Below are 21509 nucleotides of genomic sequence, written 5' to 3'. Positions count from 1 at the left end.
CACAACTTGTGACTGTTGTTGTTGGAGCCTTCGTCTAATGTAAATTGCCCATTTATATTATGTGTACTTTTGTTTTTAAATTATGTGAACTATCATCACAAATATAAAAAGTTTGACTTTTTTTTCACTTGGCCGGCCCCTTGTTGGACCTTGGTCATTTGGCTTTGAGACCCCTGCTTTAGACTTTCTTGTTTGATTTGTATTCCTGCCTTTATTTTCAGTATATGACCATATCTAATAAGGATCGGAACCCGATAATGATATCGGATCTGATCTGTCTCATTCCAAACAACAACTATTACAACTGCTGCTGCTGCATAAACACAATTTCACAGTCACTATTTTTGAAACCAGATAATTAAGCATGAATAATTTGGAAACTATTCACAGAGAAAGTAACAATAGTCAGCAATGACGTATTTATGTAAACATTGAGGTAAGCACCGCATTTAACCCGTAGCTCCAAATGATTGAAGGACAATCCAATTTCCTGCAAAATAATGAGGCCTATACCCATTTATGATTCCCTCAAATGACTCACACCTATTGAAAAACCTGTGTTTACTCGACAGGAAGATGCAACACTGTATAATGAAAGCACTATCTAAATGATCTCATCTCATGATGTCGCTTTGTGCTTTGGCGTTTCTCCATAAAATGACTCACAGCTAATTTGGACGTAATGGGTGCATGTGTGGACGAGTGTGTGGAGTATGTGTGCTTCTATTTGTTGCCTCTTTAGAACCCTTCCTGGCATAAACACAGATCTCATGAGGACCAGTAGTCCTCATGGAGACCAAAACCTGGTCCTCATGAGGCAGAAACTTAGGGCAAGGATTTGAATTGTGGTTAGGGTAAGGTTGTAGATTCCTTAAAAAGATAGCTGCCTGAACCTGTGTATGTGTGTGTGTGTGTGTGATGGAGAGCACTGGGAACAATAGCATGTGAAGTGCCCTTAAATGCCACAAGAGCTCGCTGTGAGTGAGGAGGCTGACGGGTGGCACATTTCTTCTCCCCAGGCTTGATCTGAATGGGACGTGGCAGGATGGGAGATGGATTACTGCAGAGGGAAAAGGCCTTTTAATCCTACAGCTATGCACACACACACACTGACACACGTCCACACACACACACACACGTGCATGTGATAGTGTAATGTTACCATGACCCTCATACATATACTCACACACTCTGGTCACTGCATGTCATGAGGCCCTGAAGTTAAATCTAACACATACACATACAGAGTGGACATGGTTCCAACCTTTCCTCAGGTTTCCCTCCTTCCTCTATTTCAAAATCCATCCTTTCTTTTTACTTTTATTTTCAGCACAACTGTTGTCCTCCATGTTGAGCTATATGTTAACTTTGCTGTAGTTGCAAGAGGAAGATTCTGTAATGCTCAGAATTGACTTCTACTGCTATTCCATTAAATGTTTATTACTCTTCACAATCTGCAGGTATCTGGTCCTACGGGATTGACACTGTACAGATCTGTACACACGTGGATGTCTTTTATTTTTTTGAACTGTGTATTGTATATATTTTCAACTCATATTTAGAATTATTTATATTCTACCAGTCTACCAGGAAATGCATTACAATTTGTGTTCTCAAATGACAATAAAGTAGCTATCCTATAATTCTGTTTTTTAAGGAGCTGTGGCTTCACTGACAAATACAAATGAGCTATTAGCTAACTCTTGTTAGCTAATTGTTTTAGCAAATAAAATTGTTTGTTGTTCCTCTTAAATAAACTAAACAATTGTGTGGCCACACATGACTAAAGAGCAGTGTGAAAGCAAACTTGGACTGGCTGAATGTTGCAACCCCTAATTGAACCGAGTCCCCAATGGAACCCAATCGAGTTTGGCAGACTGTTAGGTGTGAATACCACTTAAATCTCCACAGGTGCCTCTATCTGGCATCAGTCAACAAAATACAAATCCTGAACCGTCCTTGATGAACTTGGAAGTGACTCTCATTGTGACTCTGCAGTGTTGTGTTAATGTAGCAGCATCAGCAGCAGTCGAGTGGCTCAGCAGCTTCTTCAGCAGAGGTGCTAATGATATTGACCACTTCAGTAAAAGGAGAGAAGGGCATAGCTGGAGTCGGCAGTAAACAACTCCACAGTGACAGGTCAGGGTGACTGTTGGCTTGATTGCTTTCATTACTCACACTGTCCAGAGTCAGAGCTGGGAGTCAGTCACATCTGCCAGACTCTGCTATCAGCAGCATCCAATTGTACCAAACAAATCCAGAAAGTGAGTGATGTAACTGCCCGTAATAAATAATAATAATAATTAAAAACAACAACAACATAAGGCAGCTGAAATGAAATCTGACAATTATTATTATGTTGTTGTTTGCCACTTCTATCATCTGGAATATGAAGATAATTGAAAAAGAAAACAAGTCTCTATATTTTAAATCAAAATATATTTAGTGGAAAGGCTGTTTCATGAAATGGTGCAAGGAGTTGCGCGTGAGATAAATAAATAAATAAATAAATAAAAACAAAACAATCAGAACAAAAGACTCTCATAGAATATTCATTAATTCTGGTCATCATCTCCAGCTTTAATAAGCAGAAAAACAAAACCCAATCAGGCCCCCATCAGCCATTACGAACAAGAATATAATCGCCACATTATATATGAAAAGTGAGAAATTATCATATCATTCACATCGCTGTGATCCTGCAGCACCTACTGCGGCAACAGGAGAATGCGCCTGTGTGTATGTGTGTGTGTGTGTAACCCCTTCCCTCTCTCTCTAATTTCAAATCAAAGCGATTTCATCAGCATGAGCACATTCATAAAAGATGATCCTGCTTGGGAAATAATACAGAAAAGCTTTTTCATTACCTCCTCATCACATATAGATCAAACATTTATTACCCCTGATCAAACATTCATTATCTCCCGCATTTAAAAAAAAAGAGAAAAAAAAGTAAGTGGATTTATCTGGTATTACTCATTGTCAACACTGTCTGCGCTTTCATTAGTGGCACAGTGGTGGTGTCGCCTTTCGAGGATCAGAATTAACAAAACTGTCATGACTCTAATACACAACACACACACGCATGCAAATGTCATTAAAGAAGTGTTTTCACATGACAGATGATGTTACAGAAAGAAAAAATTAACAAATAAATAAAATAAAGCAAAAATAACGAGTATTTGACTTTTATAGCAGTTGTTTTTAAAGGTGTATCAAATAGGGCCAGAATGTTAGTGGTTAGCACTTGTTTTCTTTCAGTTCAAAATCATGCACTATGGGGATTAGGTAAATTGGACACTCCAAGGGTGAATTCCAATTCCTTGCTTAACCCTCAATCTTAACCCTCAATCTCAAAAATGTGCTCCCTCTAGTACAAGTGCTGTCCCGATTCTCAGAAAAATTAAGTTGAGGGGCAAGTTTAAGGGCTGTATCACCCTCAATATTGAGATTTTCCGAGACCACCTTTGGCAGCAAGGGCTACCCAGAATGCATTGCGTGTTTTCACATGAGAAAGATGCCGTCGAAAGCAGCGAAGCGAGTGCGATACAAATTAAGTATTTTCTTTGTTAATAGAGATATAAAAATGATGAAAACCATTGTATTATCTTAGTTTAGGCCCATATTATGGATTACTGACGTCATTGTTGCGTAACATTTATTTTTATTCTACGATCTTTTGTCAATAGTCGGCCAGTGCAGACAAGCAATCGTTTGCTATGGTTTACTTTTCAATAAGTCGTGGTGTGTGGTAACTGTCAGCTGAATATGTCCGTGATTGTGGTATTTGTATGAGTATCATCTTATAACTAACTGACAACCTAATAACTTGACTGAAATAAAATAATAAATAAATAATCGTGACGTAAATGTGTTCTTCTTCTTCTTTTTTGGAGTTGACAGACTGGACGCAGCTTTCGCGTTATTCTGCCCCCTACAGTCTGAAGACGTATCTGCATTTAAGGGGTGTCCCATTTCTAAGTGACAAAATAACCCTCAACACTTGGTTTTGAGGGCCAGTTAAGATAAGGGTTGAGCTTGAGGGTTAAGATAGGAATTGGAATTGGCCCCAAGTTGACTGTAGGTGTGAGAGAGAGAGTGAGTCTCTATATGTGGCCCTGTGATGGACTGGCGAACTGTCCAGGGTGTACCCCACCTATCACCCTATGTCAGCTGAGATTGGCACAGCAACACTATGTTGCTCACACACGTACATAACTGTCTATTTTTTCTAAACATATAAATATTGAACCTGCAGTTGTATCTGGGTAATTTCAAACTACTCGCATTGGAAAACTAGAATGTTTACATGGGTCAGGTCCAGTCAAGTTAACATTCATAAATCATAATCAATAAAATAGAGAAGTACAACAGTGAACTAGTGACATAATAAAATGGTACAAACTACATAGAAGTAGCAGGGTTGACTATTCTTATCCTGAAGTGAAGGCGAAGAAGTGGGTCTTTTAAAGTGATTTAAAATGTTCAAAGGTGGCAGATTTAATTTCCATGTGAAACCCCGTTCCAAAGTTTAGGGGCAGCTATACAAGGTATTTAGTGTGGAATTTGGAACACACACTTGCAAGGGAGATAGGCCTTCACCTTGAAGTAGGTGGAGTAATTTATTAGTAAAGTGATTTTACCTGTAACTAGTCCAGTGCCTGTAGGAAGTATGTGCCGTGGAAATCCAGAGAGAATTGGGTTAGTGATAGTGTATTCCTGTTGTGACTATCACCAAAGTGAGACCTATGCACCTACCCACACAATAAGCCATGGGGTGGAGCGCCCCTGAAAATTGTCCTCTTGGAAGCAGTGAAGTGCTGCGATACACGTCCTACGTAAATTAATTCAAAAATCTTCAACTGTCGAACTATTTGGGCAAATGAAAGGGACAGGAACTGGGAGCTAACAGCAGTTAGCATTTGGGAAAGTGATCATTTGCAGGCTCTAGCAGGCACATTGCCGTCATATATAACATGTATCCACTGGACAGATAAATCCTCTGAGGCTGGAAGTTTGTGTAGAACTCTGTGCTGCACTGTGGAGCCAACAATAGAACTTTAGAATAGAACGCGGAGCTCAACGAAACAACAATTCCAGGAATTTAGCGCATTGTGACGTCCCAATGACCGTAGAAGTCAACATTAAGTTTACTGAGGAGGACCACAAAAACATGAGTGAGTCATATTTGTTCACACTTTGCCTACACATATGGCCTCCAGAATCCCAAATAAAAGTATTTCAATGATTAAAAAGTTGATTTTGCATAATATGCCTTTAACAAACATGGTTTGTTACCAGCAGGCTATTGTCTACATTATCGCAGGGTATTTCACCAATATGAAGAGAGCAGTAGGCTATTCGCGACTTGTAGAACCACGTCCATTGTTATTAATAAATTAAGGCACTCTAAAAGGTATTGGATATAGTATTTTTGAATCCTATTGAGGTAATGTGACTTAATGCTGATGTGGAATGTTTTTTTTTCTTTTTTAAATTCATGGTTCACCAATACAAGCAGACTCAATGAAATGAGGTGAGACACGAATTGTACGTGTGCGTATGAGTGGTTAAATCTAGGCGACACAGAGACGGAACAAAGAAACCAGGAGCAGCAGAGGAGTGTTTATGAGTGATGGCTGTGTGTTGTAATTAAACAAGGTACACATACTTTATAACTGTACTTTACTATTTCTAGGAACTTTTACTCCACTACATTTCCTCTAATTATATTTGTTAATATTTACTACCAAATACAATCAGAAGAAAAAGAGTTGGTAATGGTCTTATTTATATAGCGCTTTTCTCGTCTTGATGAGCTGCTTTTGCCATTCACCCATCTTTCATGCATTCACACACTTGCTCTGTGAACCCAATACCTTCTAGTTGAAAGATAATTCACCCTACCACTGAGCCACCGTGGCTCAATCCTTACTTCCTGCCATTTTTAATACTTTTACTTCTAAAACTTAAAGTATATTTAATACAAAAAAAATACATTTGATACTAGTAATATGCAATATTATTAAACTTCAACTTCTACCAAGGTCATACTCAAGTATCCCTTTAAGGCCTGCATATAGTAAATGCCCTTCATCATGACTCTCACTCTGCAAACACAGGGAGCTGCCTCCACTCTGACGCTGCTGTCAGACCCAGGAACGTAACAATTACGGAAGCTGCAGCGTTTGAAGTGTTACTCTGTGCACCCGCCCCACCAGCTCACAAGCCTCTGCCACAACCCGACCCCGAGTGTGGTTAGGTAACACTGCATTAGATAACTGAGAAAATGCCTGTTGGCTTCTTTCAGCCGACATTACCAACTAACAGGGAAACAACAAGCAAAACTTGTGATGAAAACTTGCTTTGATTTGAATTCCTCCATGTCCTACTTTTATTTCTATCTTCACCTCACTGTGGGGAAAAAAGAGGATAAAAGAAAACGCCTCAAGACAAGCTTGTCGTGCAGTGTGGCACTACTGTATCATGGCCTCTGCATAAGAATACATGACCCCCAAATGAACTGTACACCACAATTTAGACTTCTATATAAAGTCCTGTCAGTATATCACATAACAGCCGAAATCTAATCAATAATCTTGTTTCACCAACAGCAATTTGCTTCACTTTATCATGCGATCACATATTTAAAAATAGCTCCTCCATTTAAGGTGAATTTTTATTATTATTATTTTTTTTTTTAAATCATAAAAATAGCTACTTGCTCTGTGGAGATGGTGAATGATAACAGCTCGTCTACTCGCCGCTCTCTTTTTAGGCAGATGATGCCGCCATCTCGGGAGATAGCCGTTATGAAAGGAATTATTATTTTTAGGGGGTTTTGGATGTGATATGTACACATGGTGATAAGAGGACGCTCAGGTGCATGACAGTGTAAAAGCAGAGGGAAGCAATGGGCGAACAGGCCGTCTGTTCAGAGTGAAGGTTTAGGTAAAGGATGTGGACAGAGAGGAGACAAAGATGCCTGCAGGGAGAGAGGGAGAGAGGCTACCCACTGACATTGATAATGTGAGAGAGAGGGAAAGAGAGAAAGAGAGTGATTAAAGACAAATAATCAGTACTGCACCTTTCTGCAGACTCATGTCTACCATTCGAGGCTCGGCCAGCTCCAGGAAGAAGTTCTTGTTTTTCTCATATTCCTCATCGTCAATAACTTTCACGCGAATAAGTTTGCTGCAAAAGGGAGAATAAGAGGGGAGGGGTAAAAAGAAAGGAGTGGACATGATTGGAAAAGAGGAGGAGGAGGGAGAGAGAGAGAGAAGAAGAGAAAGGTTAATTTGCAATGGAGGGACTCAGGAAGTGCACTGTAAGTAGGATTAATAATCAGCATGGAAGAAAGGTTAGGAGGTGAAAGGTCAGCTTGTTCTGGAGCGCCCTGTCTGTCAACAGCTGGACTCGCCTCACTCCCAGCAAGCTCACTGGCTAACACCGCTACCATAACAACCACATTTATCGTGGCATCTGAGGCGAGCGGAGTGTGAGGGTGAGAAACACTCGTGAACAAAGGAACACAATGAACTGAAAACAGCAGCACATAATCAATCAGGCTGTAAAATGTGTAAAATGGACGTTTCACAAGGGCAAAAAGGTGAGTGAATGATAAATGAAAGAAACTGTTGTTATCTAAATCGAGAAGCGGAAGCAGCTTATTGGTCAGTTTGAGGAGAATACCCCTAATGAAGGCTCTGTCTCTGACATCATCACACGGTAACAGCTCGATATGGCACCTCAGCCCCAGTGACATTCTGGCCACTGATCACACTAATTGATCTTTTCAAAGAGTTATTGACGAGTGCAGGGCCGTTAAGTGGTCAGCACCCAGATGTCTCTGTGTCTAGATCTTGACATGTCACAGCAGCAACTCCGTGAGGAATAGCGTTCGTTAATTTGTCTAGTTTCCGCGTACTTCCCCATCTAATTTTGACTGATGGTTGTTCATACACAACACAATTTTAGTGCTCTGCCACATTTATGCCTTTAATGCCAGTGTTTTATCGCCGACAGGATTTGGCATGTGTACTTCTCATTACCCTAACTCTTGCGATATCATCATCATGGAAAGTGATGACTGCTGCTGATGCTACCAACATTTGCGTCTTTTTTTGTTGCCCCATGAAGTCGAACTGGGTCAGCCTCTGACTCGCGACTCCTCGAAAAGTGTTAACTTTTGGCCGGTTAGCTCACAGTCCACAGCTGATTGTGTAAACACTTGTTTGTGACAAGAGACAAAAAAGAAGAAGTGTTGGTTGTGGAAGAGAGAGGTCCTGTTCTATATTTATTTCTAACTAACATTTATTTATTTACTGTTCTTAAATCTTCTTAAAGCAGAACTCGACCGGAAGTTCCTATTAACGCTGTTTTTTGGCGTCATTACCTTGTTTATGAAGCCCTGAAGTTTCGAAACAAACAGTTCAGCCATTGCTGAGGATGCTGTGTTTTATTGTAATCTCGGGGCTCAGCGAGATCTCTGAACATCCTGTAATAATACGTAAACAACGGTTCTCCTGAACAGCAGATCGTCCTGCTTCGGGCACTAGTCCGGGCACATCCGGTTGCGTACATTGAACTGCAAAAAGAAGAATAACATCCGTTGTGGAGGTGTTTCACGAGCGACAGTGTCTTCTGACTCTGGGTCTGATCAAAACAATGTTTTGATAATGAGTAGCAGTGCATCCACTATTCCACAGGGGGGAGCTGTGCTTCTGAGAGCTGGTGTGCTGAATAGTACTGGCCAATCACAAGCCTCTGTCTTCTGGGGGTCAAAGTTCACTCTGAAGTATCGCGGCTGATGAACAGCGTCAGAAAAGAGGATTTCTATCGGCTCGTTTACAGCAACTATGAGGTTTTTGACCATAAAACAAGTTAATGTATGTAAGTAGACCTCCATAACTAACATATTATGTGCAACAGGACCACTCTATGTGAGCTTTAATAAAAAACTGAAATTGAGAAGTGTAGACTTTGTTTTACAACTGATGCAACATCTGTTTCCCAGTCAACTCTCGCTCTCATTGGTTATTGCGAGATTCTGCTCACCCAATACCTGTTCAGTCATAAATATCAAACATGTTGAATACTGATTATTTGAAATTAGAATATGTTTAAATGGTGTCTGATAATCCCTCACAAATCAGCCGAAAATTGGAAGCACTCACGACTGTCGGAAGTGCCAGATTGGCCAATTGTCAGGCAGGGCTTCAGATCTTAGAGACCACAGAGAGTCAGAGACAGAGAGGAGTTTGACTGAAAACACAAAGAAGATTCAGAAGCGCTCTACTGCTCATTCAGCAGTTTGATGGCATAAATGCTTCTTGTCCACACTTGCCCCCTATGCTCCTTCAGTCAGGTCTGATAGTTTTCCGTGACAAAGCCTGTTTTCAGAAGGACGCAGCAAACAAATAATGTTACCTATAGTTCACAAAACCCAATCAGAAGCAGAATAAAAAAACTATATAAAAACTAAACTGCAGGTACAAATAAATTGTGAAAGTGTGCATAATATAACATTTCTGCAAATTCAGAAGCACCTAACATTACATTGAAAAACCAGACACCCGCAGATAATGATTCCCTCACACATCAGTTAGCCACCAGGGGGCGACTCCACTGACTGTAAAAATAACTCCAATTGAAGAAGAATTCAAATTAGCTTCTCCTTCTCACTTGATTTATAACACCAGTAAACATTTTCCTGAGGAGTCTCAGTCACTAATTTCAGCACCTCTTCAACAGAACACGATGTCAGTTTTGTATAATTATGGTCCATTTAGAAGGAACAGACGATGAAGGACGGCACATGTGAGTGAACACCAGTGTGACTGACAGCTCCTGTCCTTCAGTGGGAGCCGGCTTGCAGCTGACATCTATGAATTTCAAGTTTCCAAAAAAAAAAACGGCACGGTGCCAGTCAAAACCTGAAGCTTCCAAAAAAGAGTGTTGAAGCCATGCATTTTTATATACATCAAATTTTATTTCCAGTCCACTGACGCTGTTTTCCAGGTTGATCTTTCTTTCCTGTGTACCTTGTGTGTAGTTTTGCTTCCTGTCCTGTCTTCACTGATTGATAGTAAGTGGGAGCCGGGAGGAGTAGCGGCAGTCTACTCCTCCCGGCTCCAGCTCCCGGTAACAGTACGCGACACAGTGGAAACTGGCACAGCGTTCATTGGTAGTTTAGTAATCCACGGTAGTGTAGGAACTGTGACGTTTTGGTACCGCGAGTACCATGCAACACTAAATGTTTTAATCACAGCCTTTCATTGTAGCAGCACAGCACAAGGGAGAAGTGAGTGTAATGAGGAAGACATAGCTGGTGCTGGAATCAGATCAAACCAACCAATAGAAGCTCTTCTCTCATCCACCAGCGTAGGCCCCGCCCATCAAGTGCAGTTGAATTCGCAACCAAAACTTTTGAATTTGCAAGCAGAGTTTTTTTTAACTTGAAAGCAAAGAGGACTGATTTATAAACAAAATGGTCCGATGTTTTTACTTAAACACATTATTTTTTGATTGAATTTGAAGAAATATATTCTCTCATATTTTTTTTTTAAACACAATTTACCCACATTGATGCAGCCCCATGTTTTGCTCATATGTGGAGTAAACCGAAGTTGTCCTGCATTAACCAATAAATAACTGAGTTTTCTTGTTCATGGTTTATCTTCTCCAGTAATTCTTGAAGCAGCGCCACCTCAGGCGAGGAGGGGAATATGCTATTCAATAGGTTTGGTTAATTTCAAAGTGTGAAAGCAAACTCGAACCAGCTGAATTCTGCAACCCCCAATTTAACCGAGTCCCCAATTGAACCAAGTCTGGCAGACTATTAGGTGTGAAAACGTCCTGAGATTCTAGTGAAGTATGAAATGTCCTGTTTGTGCAGAGTATGTACAAGCCTGACTCAGGTTTCCTCCCACAGTCCAAAATCATGCAGATTAAGTTAATTACAAACTCTAAATTGACCAGAGGTATGTTGGCTCTGTGGTGGACTGGCAACCTGTCCAGAATGTACTCCACCTTTCACTCAGTGTCAGCTGGGATTGGCTTCAGCTGCCCTCATGTCCCTCAAGTGGAGGACAAAGTGGAAGAAAATGGATATGAGAAATATTGTCCTCTCACAATTTCCCTCTGAGCCACTTCATCCCGGTTTCACTCATGAACGGGATCCAATGCGAACGGCTCGTCACAGCACCTGCACAACATGCGCCTGATGGAATGGAATGGAAACATGCCAACAATTCTCATGATAATTCATGACACTCGCTGGATCCACTCTCTTAGGCCTTAGAAAGCTTTTCCTACAAGCAGCAGACAAGTCAACAACAGTCGACAGCAGCGCAGCTAGCCCTGAAATAGGAATGACATACTTTATTATGAGCCTGACATCTCATGGGAGGACGTTTTTTACCCCTCTCCATTCAAGCAAAAATGCAATTTTTCCGCATGTTATATGGGAGCGAATTTGGAAAGCAGGGGTTCGGCTAATAAGATAAGTGGCACAGCAGCATTCATTATGCATAACTACTCATGTATCATGTATCGAGTCAAAAAGCGGCTCATTCCCTGACATCCCGCTCATGTACTTCCAATGCCATGATATTTGCTGCAGCTTGTGTCAGTCAAAGCACTGACACGCGCTGTCACATGCACAAACACACAAAGACAAATTTAAACTCAAAGACCTTGGAATGGAAACTACTAATCCAAACATTTCCAGAGGAATTAAAATGCTCTTCTACTATAAATTGCTAATGCAATTCACAGTTAAATCTCTGTGTGAGTCCTGTCTGCTGAGCAGGAGACAACTACAGTATCTAAGATCCTGTTATCCTGTTCACCACACACAGAAGAACAATCCATCTTTCTCCTTCTCTTTCTCTTCACGTCTCACCAGCAGGCTTTTCCTCAGATTGCACGGTGAGATGTCTGCCTGGAAAATAGCACCTCGCTTTTCATCAGGAAGAGGAAATCTTATGGACAAATGGGATTGGAGAAACACACTTAATGCCTGGTTGTTAAAAGGAAGTGTGGCCTGACTTGACACGTGCGCTTGCACACAGAAAACCACAATTACAGACTCACAGGATCACTGACTAAACAGCTAAGGGAATGTACGTGTGCAATTTCAATGCAATTATTTAACCTCTATATAACTAACAAGCTTTGAACTGAAATGATTGAGCTTTAATTTCAGTGCAAAATCTAGGCATATTTTTTAGGCTGTTGGGTACACTGTTAACAAAATGTTAGTACCTTTTAAGGCATCAGCATACATGGAGCAATACTAACGTTCATTTAGAGATCAGTTTATAGGGTTAGGGTTAGGGTGAAAATATTCACCTGTGAAATTCAACACTATTTAGCCTATTTCGTCAGCATTTGTTTCCCACTGATTCATATTCCTATTTCATTTTTAGTTACATTTTACTGCTACCTTTTGTGCTGCTATGTCAGTCTGAATTTACATATTCAGAAATGTACAGTACCTAAAAATGTATTCATAAAAATAAAAAAGTCATACAAATGAGAAAACATAAATATTTTAGAAAAAAACTTATTTAAAACTTAAAATGTTATTGCTTGTTATTTATTTGGCAAATAAACGGAATTAACCTTTTTATACCCACATTTGAGCCAGCTGTTCTTTTCAGGAATGCAAGTAAATAACTATAATTTAACATCTTAATCAAGAAATAATAATAATGTGCTTTACTATATATATATATATTTTTTTTACGACAATAACGACAATAATAATTCTAAAATATATAATGTTGGTTAAAAAGCTCCAACATACTGGTACAATTATAGAAACATTATTTGGGTGGTGGTCTAATACATTTTATTTACTCTATATTACTACCCTCTCTGTAGTGATAATAATGACTTATTCTGTTGGTTGTTATGTACAGTTATGTCCCTGGTCTGGGGAAACCAGGGGTAAATGTGCGTGTGTCTTCCACCTCCTCTTTCCAAAATAAACCCCAAATAAATCAAAGGTCTGTTCAACAAAGTGTAGCAGTTTTATTCATTTCGGGAGAGGAGCAATGACAAAATAACAAACATGAACTTCTCTTTATGAACCTAATTTTACCTGTGGACTGTGGAGGCCCTATCAGTCAATTGTTGTCTCATGGAGCTCCGCTTTGTCTGTAAAACACATGAGAGTGTTGAGGGGGGCAACGGTATACGAAAACCGGAAGTCTAGAAGTTCTATTGTTGCCTCCACAGTGCAGCACAGAGTCCCACACAAACTTCCAGCCTCAGAGGATTTATCTGTCCAGTGGATACATGTTATATATGACAGCAATGTGCCTGCTAGAGCCTGCAAATTATCACTTTTTCAAATGCTAACTGCTGTTAGCTCCCAGTAGCCTCTGTGGCTGATGTCTTGAAGTTTTGTTTTACTTTTTTTTTTTTTTTTTCACACTTTGCAGACTGGTAGGGCCTCCAAATTCCCGAATATAAGGATTTAAATGATTGAAAAGTTGATTTAGCATAATATGTCTCCTTTAAGATGATACTGTTATTTGTTTGTATTCATATGGAGGGTGTGATGGTGTCTTTATGCTGCCATATGATCCATTATGTGCAGTTTGATGATTGCCAGCTAAAGTACAGTGTTTGTTGCTGGCAGAGGATTCAGACATGAAACTAAACCAAAGTACTACAGCTACTGCATATGCTGAGTAAATCAAGAACAATGTGCTGAAGGAAGCAGAGCTGAGGGGAACTGAATAATTGAGTAATAATTCTCTTTCACATTATCGCATCATTTCATTCATTTGGTAATAAATATCGATTGAAGCCGCTTTAAAAATGGATCTTAACATTGTGTAATAAAGCAGAAACAACCCTCAGGCTTTAATCACGTCAATTCCACTGATACATGTTAGACCTGCAGCTTGTTGGATTTTTGCTTAATTTTCGTAACTAATATCAACCGAGTACATCGACCTTTTTGGAAACTCTGAAAACCAATTAGATGTGGTTCTCTGCTGTTTGGCTTGACAAGAGACTGATGGAAATCGATAAAGACAGTTGTGTAATAATCGGGAACCATGGTAGCATCATGGGGATATCAGGAGCAGTTAAACAGTATTTATTATTATTATTATTATTTAATAATACTACTACTAATAATACTAATGATAATAATAATAATAATAACAATGACTTAGATTTATATAGCGCCTTTCAAGCACCCCAAGGTCACTGTACAAAGGAACAACACTAACGAACAAACAGTCAGGTCACAAAACTTGTTGGAATAAGTATCGCTTGAGTGATGTTTTGAATGACTGCACAGTTTGTGCCTGGCATATAGCCAAAGGGAGTGCGTTCCAGAGTGTTCGAGCAGCGCCACTGAAAGCTCTGCCTCCAAAACTCTGCCTGCAGGTGTGGGGAATGGAGAGCAGACCTCGGTCAGCAGACTGCAGGTTACAGGAGGCATGGTGCGGTAAAATGCTCTCAAAATTCTTTGACTTGAGTAGAATATATCAGTACACTTTCCACCTCTGGTAGTGGACATCACCATCACTTTAGCAACATTAGCAAGTCTTACTACGTAGTAAGGTTTTGCTAACCTCCAACACGAAGAGTCAGACTCTTTGACTTTTTCAAAAGATTGACAGAAACTCCACCATCTCAGCGAAATAAAATACAGAATACAAGGCTCTACGTGTATTCCTGCAATGCAACAAGAACAATTCACCCATCAATTCCAACATCTGCCGTCAGTCACACAGAAGCTGCTACAAGAGATTTGTGTGTGTGAGGTGATGGGTGTACAATCAAACACCTGCTGTGAACACAAACACAAATCAGAGTGCAGTGATTACAGGGACCGTCCTGCTGTCAGTGTCATATGAACACACGCTGGTTTTGCATTCTTCGTGTGGACACTCAAAACCAAGAATCCGAACCAGTTTGATGGCGCCTGATAGTATTTTAAAAACATCTTGGACAATATGATGTAACTAAGCTTTATTTGGGGGATATTTCCATGTATTGTTTTTTGTTTTAGTGTGCTTAATGTATTGTGCACTGACACGAGAGGGCCAGATGACTGAAATAAACTTAATTGACAAACAAACATCATGCATTCCCTAGTCCCTTAACCCAAAAAGTCCTAAAGTTGTAACAAAGACACAGGCAAACACATGCATTATTACATATCTACACTCTATTTAAAGTGGAATGTAACTCAGAGATTCTAAACCCTGGACAAGAAGTCCCTGTCCAGGACCAAAGACATGAGAGGGAGGATGTTGTATCTCAACATTTGTCACAAATGTTCCCAAATTAATAACTGTTTAAGCAAGAGTTGACAGCCGAATGCATTTGGGGCTCCAGTGTGAGGAGAAAAGTGGGCCGAGTCATTCATAATGTAATGAAATGGCTCTTTGACATGATAAAATATTACAAGAAAAACCTTTGGATAAAAAACAGGGAACACTGGGAAGCCGAGTATTAGAGGACAAATAAATCCACTATATCTATATCTATATATCTATAGATATAGATATACATATACATATACATATACATATATATGTGTTTATATACACACATATTTATACATACGTACAGTATATGTCTACTATATGTATACACATATATACGTACATATATACATTATATATATATATATATATATATATATATATATATATATATATATATATATATATTACTAACACACACGACTTGCACTCACAGAAATATTTAACCCTAACTTTTAAGATTTATGTATTATAATTAATGATAAAAGTTTCATTTAATATTTTTTAATTTTTTGAACAAAACATCCCCAGTTCAGTCAGGTTTGATGGTTTCCGAGCATGGACAGTCCACTTTAAATCACACCACAAATGTTCAATAATATTCAGGTCTGGGGACAGAGATGGTCATTCCAGAACATTGTATTTGTTCCTCTGCATGAATGCCTAAGTAGATTTTGAGCAGTGTTTAGGGTCGTTGTCTTGTTGAAAGATCCAGCCCCGACACAACTTCAACTTTGTCACTGATTCCTGGACATTGTTCTCCAGAATCTGCTGATATTGAGTGGAATCCATGCGACCCTCAACTTTAACAATATTCCCAGTCCCTGCACTGGCCACACAGCCCCACAGCATGATGGAACCACCACCAAAGTTTACTGTCGGTAGCAAGTGTTTTTCTTGGAATGCTGTGTTCTTTTTCCAAAATGCATAACGCCCCTTGTTTTGCCCAAATAACTCGATTTTAGTTTCATCCACAGCACCTTATTCCAAAATGAAGCTGGCTTGGGTTTCAAGTCCTGAGTATAGGCTGCAAAGACCTGAAACTGAAACATGTCCAGTCCCTGGTTCTGATGGTGTGGAGACTGTGGGGGGCGACTAAGTGCTCCACAAACGCTGATGTGGTGAAGCGCTCCGCCAAAGGCGGAAGCAGCGAGTTAGAGGGAGCTGAGGAAAGGCAGACTGGGGGTGAAACAGTCAGTGCTGAAGGCTCCCAGTGGACAAAAAGTAATGTAGAGGGAGAGAGTCAGGCCAAGAAGACACATGTCTCTGAAACTGGAAATAACACATGCAACTCTCAGACTGCAAATAATGAACAGAACAATCAGTTTAAGTTTAAGTTTGTTCTGTCAACAGAACAAGTGAGGAACCCCACCCACAATCATCACACACAGCTGGAGCTACTCGACTCATGGAGGATTAAACACCCTAGGTTTAGACAATACACATGGGTGAGAGCAAATAACAACATGATGAGTGCAGCCAGGCTAGACTTGATCCTTATCTCTAGAAATATCTGTCCCAGACTCACATGCAGCACAATAAGCCCGGTTGGTTTCACTGACCACTATCTTGTCACATCAGTTATAGTCATTTCATCAGGAAAAAGGGTAAAGTCACACTGGTCATTTAGACATGGCTTTCTGTCACTCTTTTGAGCATTTTTTTTAGCTACAATGGAGATTGAGAAAGGCAGAACTTTGTTGACTAAAACAGTGGCGGGAGAGAGAGTAAGGGAGTTCTTGTTAGAATCTCAGTAAGGCTGGGCAATATGGCCTAAAAATAAAATCCCCGATTTATTTATAAAAAAATACATTTTGGATTTAAATTGATTTTTTTTAAAGACAAAATAATTATTCATATGATGTACTATGCGTAAATGCATGATGTTTTACACACACACACACCTTTCGAGGAAAATCAACGACACTTGTGGGTAGGACTTGGGGGGGTCACGTGTGACAACAACACAACAACGCTTCTGGTCTGTGGCTGTTTGAAGAGCCTCTGTTCTTCAACAGCTTTTTCAGCTTTCACGCTGCAGTCCGCCAGTCTCCGTTCCAGCCAAACTAGCACCAAACTAGGCCACCTGATGAGGATGAGGGCAACATCTGTCAACACTCTAAGAGACAACAGCAACTTCTGTCAGGCTGATCCACAGAGTGGTGAAGGAAGTCTGTGCCCCTCTACCACCAGCTCTGAGAGCGCTTGCCGAGGACCGTATCCTGTGTGACCAGTGGAATGAGGGGTGCGAGTACAGTTTTCCCTCTCTATTCATCACCCCAGCTGTGGCAGGAGGGAGGAGGTCAGCTGCTATCCTTCGCCACCCCTCATCTGGAAACCTTTCAGGCTGCAGGGAGGACGGCAATATGCCAAGTCTGTGTAAAGACCATAAACCTGAACTCTGGCAAGGAGTCGAGGTGGCCCAGACATTTCCCCAAAAGGCTGCTGGCGGTCCCTGTACAAACTGCATGTTGAAAAGTGGACAGGAGACCTCCAGTGGAGGATGTACATGGGGCAAATGCTACAAACAGATACAGAGTGCATCTTGATCCTGAGCTCGGGGAGGGGTGTGTTTTCTGTTCGCAGACTGAGACTTTGGAGCACTTGTTTGTTTGGTGCCGTCTGTTACCACTGTTTGAATTATTGAAGGGATGGTTTAAGGGGCTTGGGGAGGAGTTTTATTTTGTGCTGTTTATTTTTGGTCTAAAGTACCGAAAAAAAAGTGCAATAAAAGGACTGAAAACCTCCTCTCCTCTCCTCTACTCACACATCACACAGGGTGATATCCAATCTCCACTCCCACTTGTGTCTCCTCTGTGGCTACAGAGTGACCCTCACATCATCCCAGCTTTTAACTCGGAAAAGTTCGATTTTCACAAAAACCCAAAAGAACTTGGCGACTTCAGGTCAGAGCATGAGCAGCAGCCAAAAGTGTTGCAATTAAATACAACCTTTTGTTTCCTCTCCTCTGTGTGAAAGACCTGCTGCCACCAAACCTGGGCTTCAAACCTGGTTTCAACTAAAGGCCACATTATACTTCTCCGACTGCGTATGCGTTATCCGACTGCGTCACCACGGAGACGATTCGAGCCTTCATACTTCTGCGTCATGGTGACGGATAAGCGCTGCAATTTCCCGCCCGATCAGTAGGGGTCGCTGCGCAAGGTTGTTGTGCTTCTGGCTACAGTGAGCAATGGCTTCGAGAGAGAAAGAGAGAGAAAGACTGTTGTTGTTGAAACAGTGGCCGTTTCTCACTTTTCTGTGTCACGGAACGCAGTTAAAGATAATATGAGGCGATAAATTGGCCATTTAGAGTCTAAACATGTGGTTTGTGTGTTAAGATATGACGTATTTATAGTTTGGCAGCGACATTGTCGGCGGGGATCAGCTCCGCCTCTGTGGATGCTCGGTGCGAACTGTGAGCCGGCACAGAGCAGCTCCGCTGGGCCTGTCCTGAGGACCAATCGCAGCTCTTGCCGTCTCCGTTGTCCCTTGACGGAGTGACGGACACTTAAAAAATACGGAGATGACGCAGAGGCTCTTCGTCAGGCTCTGCGTCGACGCAGAGTCTCTGCGTAACCTACGCAGAGTACTTTACGCAGGAGTATAAATTGGGCTTTACAATTCACAACCCGTTTTTTTAAATTCTCATGAACATTTCTTATGCCTCTATCTCCCAACTTAATTGAGTGTAATTGAATGTCTCTCAGTCACTTTTCACACTCTTAAAACACTTAAGTCTGGTGTAAGCAGCACAAATTATTTAAAAAAATGTTTTGGTGCCAGGTGTTGAGCATGTGATTTGGTTTGGTTTGTCATATTTTTCTTAGGTCATGTATTTACATGAGCCAAAAATCTTTTAATTAATAAAATTCTGGTTCAAGGTGACGTGGAATTTAATTTTGGTCACTTCTACAACGTCACCGATTATGAAACATGAGTGTGGAAGGATATTTACTACTAACCCATGCTTCTTTGGGATGTAATCAGGACTTTTGTTTTTGTTTTGAATGAGAGACACCTTGTGGCATCAATTACATACTGTGCCTTTAAAGAAATAAATTGCTTCCAACACATTATGTATTACATAAGATATATTCAAGGACTTTCCAGGAACAATTTCCTCAAATTCAAGGACCAAATGTGCTGACACAGCTTAAGATGGTATGGAGAAGTGCACGTCACATATCTTGCACAGACTGTGGTAAACTCGTGCCTAAGGGTCCTGTAGTATCTCACTTCTCCATTGGGTGGCAGTACAAGTCTGGGTGAAGGGAATAGGACGCATTCCTACCAAAGAAGAAGAGAACATTGCCGCAGCGCCTTCAGACACGTCTGATTAAAGCAGCTCACTGCACGTTAGGTCTGCGCCATGGAAGTATACCAGGGCCTTTAGCCATGTGCAGTGTGCATTTGCATTGTTTCAAACTGTGATTTTAATCTGAAATGAAATAATTGTTCAGCCCTCGTGGCAGAATCATGGGCGGCTCAGTTCCTAAAATGTTTCAGCTGAAAACACAATCTGAAAAAGGTGAAATGTGAAAATGAAAATGTGAAAATGTAATGAGCTTTACTCATTAATATATTACAGAAATATTATTACTTTACCCAGTAACAAGTGCTGCAAAAGAGCAATAATATTACAGTTACTAAGCAAAGTAATGCTGAGTTATGGTGTTACAAGATTTGCCTTTAGAAGAGACTGATTTCTAAATTTAGTTTCAATAAATACCCTTCAGGGTAACACTTTATAATAAATACACACTATTAGCGTTAGTTAAGCATTAATATATAGTTATAAAAACTGTGTACTTATTATAACGTGTTACCCATAGAATCTTATTGTACATCACATTCATATTATGAGTAATATAACATATTACTTTACTCCTGAGGCACTTCTTTCCAACACTTCAGTGCCTCCACATCACGGGTACACCTTCAGTCAAAATCACAAATAAAGTCAGGCCAATAAAGAGGACAAGGAGGGGAGTAAGGCCCCAGTGCCTCATGGGAAATCAGTGCCTTAATTAAGCAGGCCTGGTTTCTGTCACCAAGTGCAGGGATTAGGGGCCGCACTCATTACGGCGCTGATTATTGCTGTACTCCAGCAATCACAGAAAGAAGCCTGTAAACACAATTGTCAACGATTTCTTGTCAATCTGACAACAAACTCACATCAGATTTAATATTCCCCACAGCATCTCGTGTCCTCTCCTGTCCTCATCTCCTCTCTCTGTCTCTCTACGTCCACTTCATTTATTTTCATGCAGTGCAGCGAACAAATCAAATATACTTGATCAGCTACAAGAAAAAACCTGAAACTTTTATAAATGAGGAAGTGAAATCCTGCTGGACGTGGAACTGCTGATGTCGGACATCAGAATTACAGAAAGAAAACGGTAATTAAGCACGTGAACGTATAAAACTCTCCACTTGCAAAAACTGCTGACCGAGCTTCAGCGAGATATAATGCATTATTGGGATTTTTTCCCCCCCAGTTTATTGCACCTATGTCACATGTTGTGTTAAATATGACATGAGTCTGAGTTTGAAAAAAAAAAAAAGGTGTGCACTATATTACAGTTTTTCTCGATTGTTTACACACATTTTCTGAAAGCTTGCCTCATGCTCTCAGAACTCTACACACAAATCCAAAAACACACACACAATGGACAAAACCCATCAATCCTCCTGCAAAATGAAACTTTACATTCAAAACAATGTTATTTCTTCTCAAAATGGTATTTTGTTTTCAAATGACACACAAACCATCATATCAATAGACATTTATAAGAACCAGTTGAACACTGATGTGATCAATGTAAAACACTATGATGAATGGAAAACACTTCTTCTCCATCGATCATAATGACTTAGGCCTTTTTTTAGTGTTTAGTGTTAAACTTACTACAGACACTACATACATAAGTGTGTAAAATATTTTAGAATATTGTTTTTACAGGCCCTGTGATGGACTGGCAAACTGTCCAGGGTGTGACTCTGCTGATCGCCGTATGTCAGCTGAGAAAGGCACTAACGTAAATTCATTATGTGTGTGTTTCTTTAGCAGCATGTTTAGCCATGTTTACATTCAGTGACGGTGTGATCATCTCTTTGTGTGTTATAATAGCCAAACTGCAAGCTCACAATGTGTTGCAGTGTGTTGAACTTATACGTCTGCTGCTATTTTCACTACTTATGTGCGAC

At 40.3% G+C, this 21509-nt stretch overlaps 1 protein-coding gene across 1 annotated transcript in view; it reads right to left on the bottom strand.

The window, feature by feature from the left end:
• The window catches only part of slc8a3 (solute carrier family 8 member 3), a 141903-nt gene that overhangs the window by 36132 nt on the left and 84262 nt on the right, over positions 1-21509 (bottom strand). The window contains exon 3 of the mRNA XM_083886262.1: positions 7088-7194. Within this exon, the coding sequence (XP_083742388.1) occupies positions 7088-7194 (107 nt within the window). The remainder of the gene's footprint in view (positions 1-7087; positions 7195-21509) is intronic.

This window comes from Microchirus variegatus, assembly GCF_963457635.1.
Source record: "Microchirus variegatus genome assembly, chromosome: 3".
NCBI lineage: Eukaryota > Metazoa > Chordata > Actinopteri > Pleuronectiformes > Soleidae > Microchirus > Microchirus variegatus.
This window is presented reverse-complemented; position numbering and strand designations above follow the sequence as displayed.